We start from the raw sequence: 6,000 nt of genomic DNA, 5'->3' as shown, positions 1-6,000 counted from the left end.
TCCAATAGAAATAAAATCCCTGCATTTTTTTTTGTTATAAACTGGCATGACAAATACTGTAGGAAAACATTCTTATGATACAAAATTATAAATATCAGCAAAGATTTTTTTAAAAAAATTAAAACATCCAAATGAACAAACAAGACAGACAAAATTAAACTATTTAAAAGAGGGAGAGAGAGAAAAATTCTAGTTGCCTGCCAGCCCCCGAGTTCTCCCTTTGCCAATGTGACTATCAGAGAAAGTTCCATGCTGTGCAGGGGCCATGCAAGCTGTCATGCAACCACACAGGCTGGGCTCAGAAGGAAGCAAGGGCATGCCACGAGCCAGAGGGAAGCAGACCTCAGAATTTTGCATCCTCTCTCTCCTGAATGCAGGACAAGTTTTCTGAGCAGAGCTGGGTGTTAGGTAGACAGACAGACAGTGTGGCTGACAGATGCAGCAAACAGTATCAGTGGGGCCTTCAGGGCCCCCGGCATATTAACACACACACCTGGTGGCCACAGGTGGCTTCAAATTAGTATCTTACAGCTTTGTGGCGAGTTTTAGGGTCTGAGGTCACTACACTGCTGGGTACTACTGGGGGCCCACTGCCTTAGATTAAGATTTTCCATGTAAAACAGGAGGGCACAATGGAGCTGCCATTTGAGCATGCCTACAGTAGCTTAGTCTGGGTACCAACTGCATCCCTGATGTTTGCTAGTCTCTGGCTAAGAGCTGAGGAAGACCAAACCTCAGAGCAAGACAAGAGAATCAATACAGAAGCAAATCTTTAAAAATAATGCCTCGTTGAGAGATCTGCCTCCATATATATTCTTCAGTGGGGTGTATGCCATTAGCATCTTCCTGCTCTTCAATAAATGTCACATTCTGAAAGAACACTAATAATGATGAGAGGAAGGAGACAATTTATTTGGGAAGTGTGTACCCATAATGTTAATATTAAAACACTGAGAAGGATCCTTCTGAAGCTCATATCCTACAGAACTTCCGACTCCGTATAACCACATGGGATGCTCACTATTTATTTTTAAAGAAGATGCACACAGATCCAGAAAGCCCCACCCAACTGTGCTATTTAGGAAGAGGGGGAGATTTTAAATTGTAGAGACTCAGAACATCACCTCTGACTCTATTGTGGCGCCAGAATTAACAGGTGTTTCTACCTGTATGAGGGTCATTATCTCCAGATTTCCAATCCACTCCTAAATGTTTTGTGGGGGTGAAGGCTGGTGTGTATGTGTGCGCGCGTGTGTGCTGGTCATGAGAGGTACAATGAAGGCCGTGTACTTGAGCGTACCTGCTCTGGGCCTGCTGAGGCTCACCACTAGGCATGTTCTCTAACTCGTCAACACCAACGCAGATGAAGAGATGTTAGCTCCACACCCTGAGGGCCCAACGTCCACCACAGTGATCATGCAAAGGAACCTATTGCCTTGGAGGCAAGAATTGGGGTGTCTAGATGGCAGCCAATGATCTGAAGAGTTGCCCTGAAGTTAAAGCAAGTCTGGCAAAAGGAGAAGGCAATGTTTAAGGCTAGCCTTCCGCCAGCACGAGGCCATCAAGACACCCTGACTCTTCCAGCCTGACTAGGGCAGAGCCCACGAAGGGTTAAAGACAGCGAAAAGAAACACAAGAGGAAAAAAAAAAATCACAGTACAGTACATTGGGAAGTTACACGCATTCACACAGCTGGACAGGAGAACCGCATCCAACTACACCTGGAGAAGCCACCGGGTTAACATGCTTTCTTCATATCTGCTCATAAACAACAACAAAATTATCACGCATAGCGTGCTTGAAAGTTAACAGTAACATTTCATACTACCACAGGGTTGTGATATGCAAATTTAAAATATTTTAAACAGAAATCTTTACAAAATAATCCTATTACATAAGCAATATTTGCATAGAATTATACAGGTAAATTATACAATAATTAAGCAGCAGCAACATATGCTGAAATTTAAGACTAAGTTAAACTTGGTTGTGGCACAGAGACCAATGTACAAAGAGGGAGGGGCCCCGCTGCGGCCTCCCCACTGCCCACTCTGGGGGCAGGAGTGGAGAAACCCCAGATCACACTACTTTACATTGTTCCTGCGTATATTACATATGTGTACACCTCTTAAATATTTATAGAAATATTTCACAAAATAATACAATTGGTTACAGTAACAGAGAACTGCCATCGTGCGCAGCATGTCTTTATAACTCCAAGCGGTTCTCTTCAAGCAGTTTGCGGGGGGTGTTGGGGGGGGGCTTCCAATCTTTGGCCTCTTTGCTTCAGATTTTATTCACCCTTTAAAAGAAAAAAAAGGAAGTCAAACTAAGTAATAGGTATATGAGTGTATATTTATAAAGCACAAAAACAGGCAAAACTGATCTACGGTATTAGAAGTTAGGATGGTGGAGGGCTGGGTGAGGGCCTGAGGGGCTTCTGGGGGCTGGTCACAATCTCCTCCTTCATCTGGGTGCTGGTGGAGGTGCTCACTTTGTAACCATTCGTGGAGCTGGGTGTTTATCACATACACCTGTTCCGACACTTTAATAAAGACTGAAAAATAGGTGAAAGGTGACGCTGTTAGCATCTTAGTTAAGTTGTACTAACCCTCCACAGGTTAGCAGTGAGGGGAGACGCCCAGCCTGGAACCTGCCTTGGGGATAAGAGGTCACTGGGTTCAGATCAGGACACACCAATGCTCAGGGGGCTCCAGGAGGATGCAGCCTGAGGCACCCAGGGCGCTTTGCCCTCTGCATCCCCCTCTGTCCCTCCGCTGCTCCTGAGCAGCCCAACTCAAGGCCCTCGGCGGTCCCCACCCGTGACACGCACACACCTCAGTTGGAGCTGCGGCCCCGGGGCCTCTCCTCACATTCCACGTCCTGCAGCTCAATGACTTCCACCTTGGAATCCCTCCTCTCGCACCGGACATTAAAAGGCACATGGGGATCCTCAAACAGCCCGTGATCAGTCTCGGGGTAGTCCTCATAGGCTGGGCAGAGGCCCCCTCGGGGGTTCCGACTGGGCCCGGGCCCGGAGGTGGGCGGGCCGTGCACGGCGACGGTCACAGATGCCGAGGCTGTCACGGTGGTGATGGGCTGGCAGTAGCTGGGCATGGAGCTGCCCGTGGCAGTGAAGGCTGGGTGCCGAGGGTGGTGGGAACGAGTTCCCCGGGGGCCTGCACGGTCCCTATTGCTAGGGCCAGAATGCCCTTCAGTAGAAATTTCGAAAGCGTCTCTGCGCGGTCTGTAGGGGGGTGGCCGCAAGCCTTCTCTGGGGGCTTCCCTCTGGGGCTGCTGGCCTGGCCGTCCTGGTGGCAGGGACCCTGAGTCTGTGTGGGGCTGCTGTCGAGGGTTTGAGGGTGGGTGATGTCTTGCTTCAGGATGGACCACCTGCAGAGGGTGAGGGCAGGTTACAACAGGCCAGTGCCAACCCCAGGCTGGGCAGTGCCCCCCGCTGCTCCCAGCCCTCCCTTCCTGGCTCCGGTTCCCGCCGGGCCACCCACACACAGCTCTTCTTAACCAAGCACTCAGCCAACGCCACAAATGACTGGGAGAGGCCCTGGGGAGCCAAGGGGGGCCTTCCACCCACAAAAGAAAAACCAGCTCTCTCAAAACCTCCATCACGTGGCAGAGGAGTGCCTTATTTGGACCCTATGTCTAGGCTTTCTCCAGCACAGCTGGCTGGACACATACAGCTGCTGCCCATAAATGCAGGGCTGTGGTCGGAGAGCATCCGAGCTGCCTCCCTCCCACAAGCCGGCACCCCGCCCTGCACAAGAGAGTCAGACCCTGAGCTTCTCTGTTTCTAAAACTGCCAAGTGTCTGGCCCTTGCCTGCCCAAATGCAGGACACTGGCAGGACTGCCCATACCTACATTGTTGAATATGGTAGCCATTAGGGACATATGGCTATTTACATTTAAATTAAAATTCAAAATTCAGTTCCCTAGTTGTACTAGCCGCGTTTCAAGTGCCCAACAGCCACATGTGGCCAGTGGCTACTGCCTTGGAGAGCACAGAGAGCATTTCCATTGCCGCAGAAAGTTCCATGGGGCAGCGCTGCTCTGTCGGGTTGTTAGGAATCTCGTTTCTGGGTCTCTATACAAAGCATGGAGCAACACAGTGGCCACATCAATCAAGACGACCGTGACCAACTTCAAAGTCGTTCAGCTTGTACCTATTTTTAGGCTCCTGCTGAACAAAACCAGATTCACACTGCAGCTCAGCAGGCGTCGTCACGGGGGGTAAGAGGAGGAAAATTCAGGTTATTTGGTTGGCCTCTCTCTCTTTCATGGAAGCGCTGCTCTGGCCTGGGACTGGAATACCCATTTCCTGGAGGGACAGCAGGAGGCCCTCGGCTGGAGCAACACGAGCCTTAGCACCTTCCTTGGGTTTTGTGTGCTGTGTTCCAGGCCTGGGGGGCCACGCACATCCTGGGCAGCATGGAGTGCAGGCCATGGCCAGGGTGCTCGGAGCCTCGGAGAAGGGGCTCCTAGGCTGCTCAGGGCTTTCCTGAATTCCCGAAGGCTAAGCTTTTCTACTCCTTCCAGCCAACTAGAACGTGAGCTTGGAGCCACAAAAGCTTTGGATAAAGTCTTAGACAATAATAATTGAAATTATTTTGTACCAAGGGCAATTAAAGGTAAAAGAAGTGGTAGGAAAAAAAATTACTTCTGCCGGCAATAAAAATACCACTACATTTTTTTAAATTATCATTCTAAAATGACATGCAGCATAAAAAAACAAAACAAAACAAAACAAAACAAAACAAAAAATGAGGCAAGACAGGCTTTACCACAGGCCCTTAAGCTCAAATTGTACTCAGCCCGAACAAGATATATGCGCATGCTCTGTGTAGTTAGCGTCACTGGCCCCTGCCCTTTTCGATCTGTATGAAATCCAACCGTATGAAACTGACATTTTTATAGTTTAAGAAGAGTCAAATATTGGCAATTTCATGTGATTCCACTTAACCTATACTTTATTTTTGCATCCTGTCTGACTCGCTGCTGAGAGGCAGGGGCTGCCCCCTAGGATGACTCACGGTGGAGCGGGCGAAGACAGGGTTTTCTGTGGCTTCCACGATCACTTGGTGGGCAGGGCCCCTGATGCCCTGCTGGGCCTCGTAGTGCCGAAGCTCCTCGCTGAGGCCCGACACCGTTGTCTGAGAGCTGTACTCCGAGTCAGAGGAATCAGACCCGTTGTTCATGTGACCAGGGGGCACAGCAAACCGGACCACGCTGGAGGGCGGCTCAGGGGAAGGGGTGGGCAGCCGGTTTAGCCCGTTGGCTGGAGACACCTATTGAAGGAGACTGCATATTAAAAGTGTTATCATCCATTTACCTGTTGGCCACACTCCAAGTTCAAAGCACAGTACTGTCCAAGGGGCTCTGCCTGTCCCACTACCCTGTATTCACCTCCCCCTCTGCCACCTCGACGACCCTCAGGTCTGACAGCTGGAGCAAACGAACTGCCCTCTGCCTTCACACACTGGAAGGCAGGCTGCACCCCCTTCACTCTCGTCCAAGCCCAGATATTCATCTGGAGTGGAGAACGCTTCGTTGACACAGACCTACAAGACGCAGGCTGCCAATCACTCAGTTTAGAAAAAACAAACCAAACCAGTACTACATCCCTCAAACTACGAAACTGAAGAGAAAAAAGCCATAGTTATTGAGATGTTAACTGAAAAAGTAAAGGATCAGCAAATATGGATATACCTAAATATCTAAATTTAGAGGGACACCAGGAAAAACAGCATTCAGGTGGCCTGTGGGTTGCACGTCATGCTGGCATAATTACTGACCTCAGGGTACGGCCCGAAGAAGGACAAAAGGACCGGCAGCAAAACCAGTCCATTGAGAACACCCAGGACCGTCAGGATCGCCAGCACAGCAAAGAAATACCTGGAGACACAAGGAGCAGGAACACTCACTGTTGTGACACAAGGAAATGAAACTTCCTGTGCCCAAATACTGCAGCACGTCAGAACCCAAAA

The 6,000-nt window shown here is 49.6% G+C and overlaps 1 protein-coding gene across 3 annotated transcripts in view; it reads right to left on the bottom strand.

The window, feature by feature from the left end:
• Positions 1–261: 261 nt before the first annotated feature.
• PTCH1 (patched 1) overlaps positions 262–6,000 on the bottom strand; it is a 71,151-nt gene continuing 65,412 nt past the window's right edge. For all 3 annotated transcript variants that reach the window (XM_058565452.1, XM_058565451.1, XM_058565453.1), the window contains exons 21-24: positions 5,809–5,908; positions 5,047–5,301; positions 2,838–3,393; positions 262–2,302 (exon numbers count right to left, since the gene is read on the bottom strand). In XM_058565452.1, the coding sequence (XP_058421435.1) occupies positions 2,839–3,393; positions 5,047–5,301; positions 5,809–5,908 (910 nt within the window). In that variant the 3' untranslated portion in view covers positions 262–2,302; position 2,838. The remainder of the gene's footprint in view (positions 2,303–2,837; positions 3,394–5,046; positions 5,302–5,808; positions 5,909–6,000) is intronic.

This window comes from Diceros bicornis, chromosome 22 (genome assembly GCF_020826845.1).
Source record: "Diceros bicornis minor isolate mBicDic1 chromosome 22, mDicBic1.mat.cur, whole genome shotgun sequence".
In the NCBI taxonomy this organism is placed as follows: Eukaryota; Metazoa; Chordata; class Mammalia; order Perissodactyla; family Rhinocerotidae; genus Diceros; species Diceros bicornis.
The sequence above is the reverse complement of the archived record's forward strand: the minus strand, read 5'-3'. Positions and strand labels throughout refer to the sequence as shown.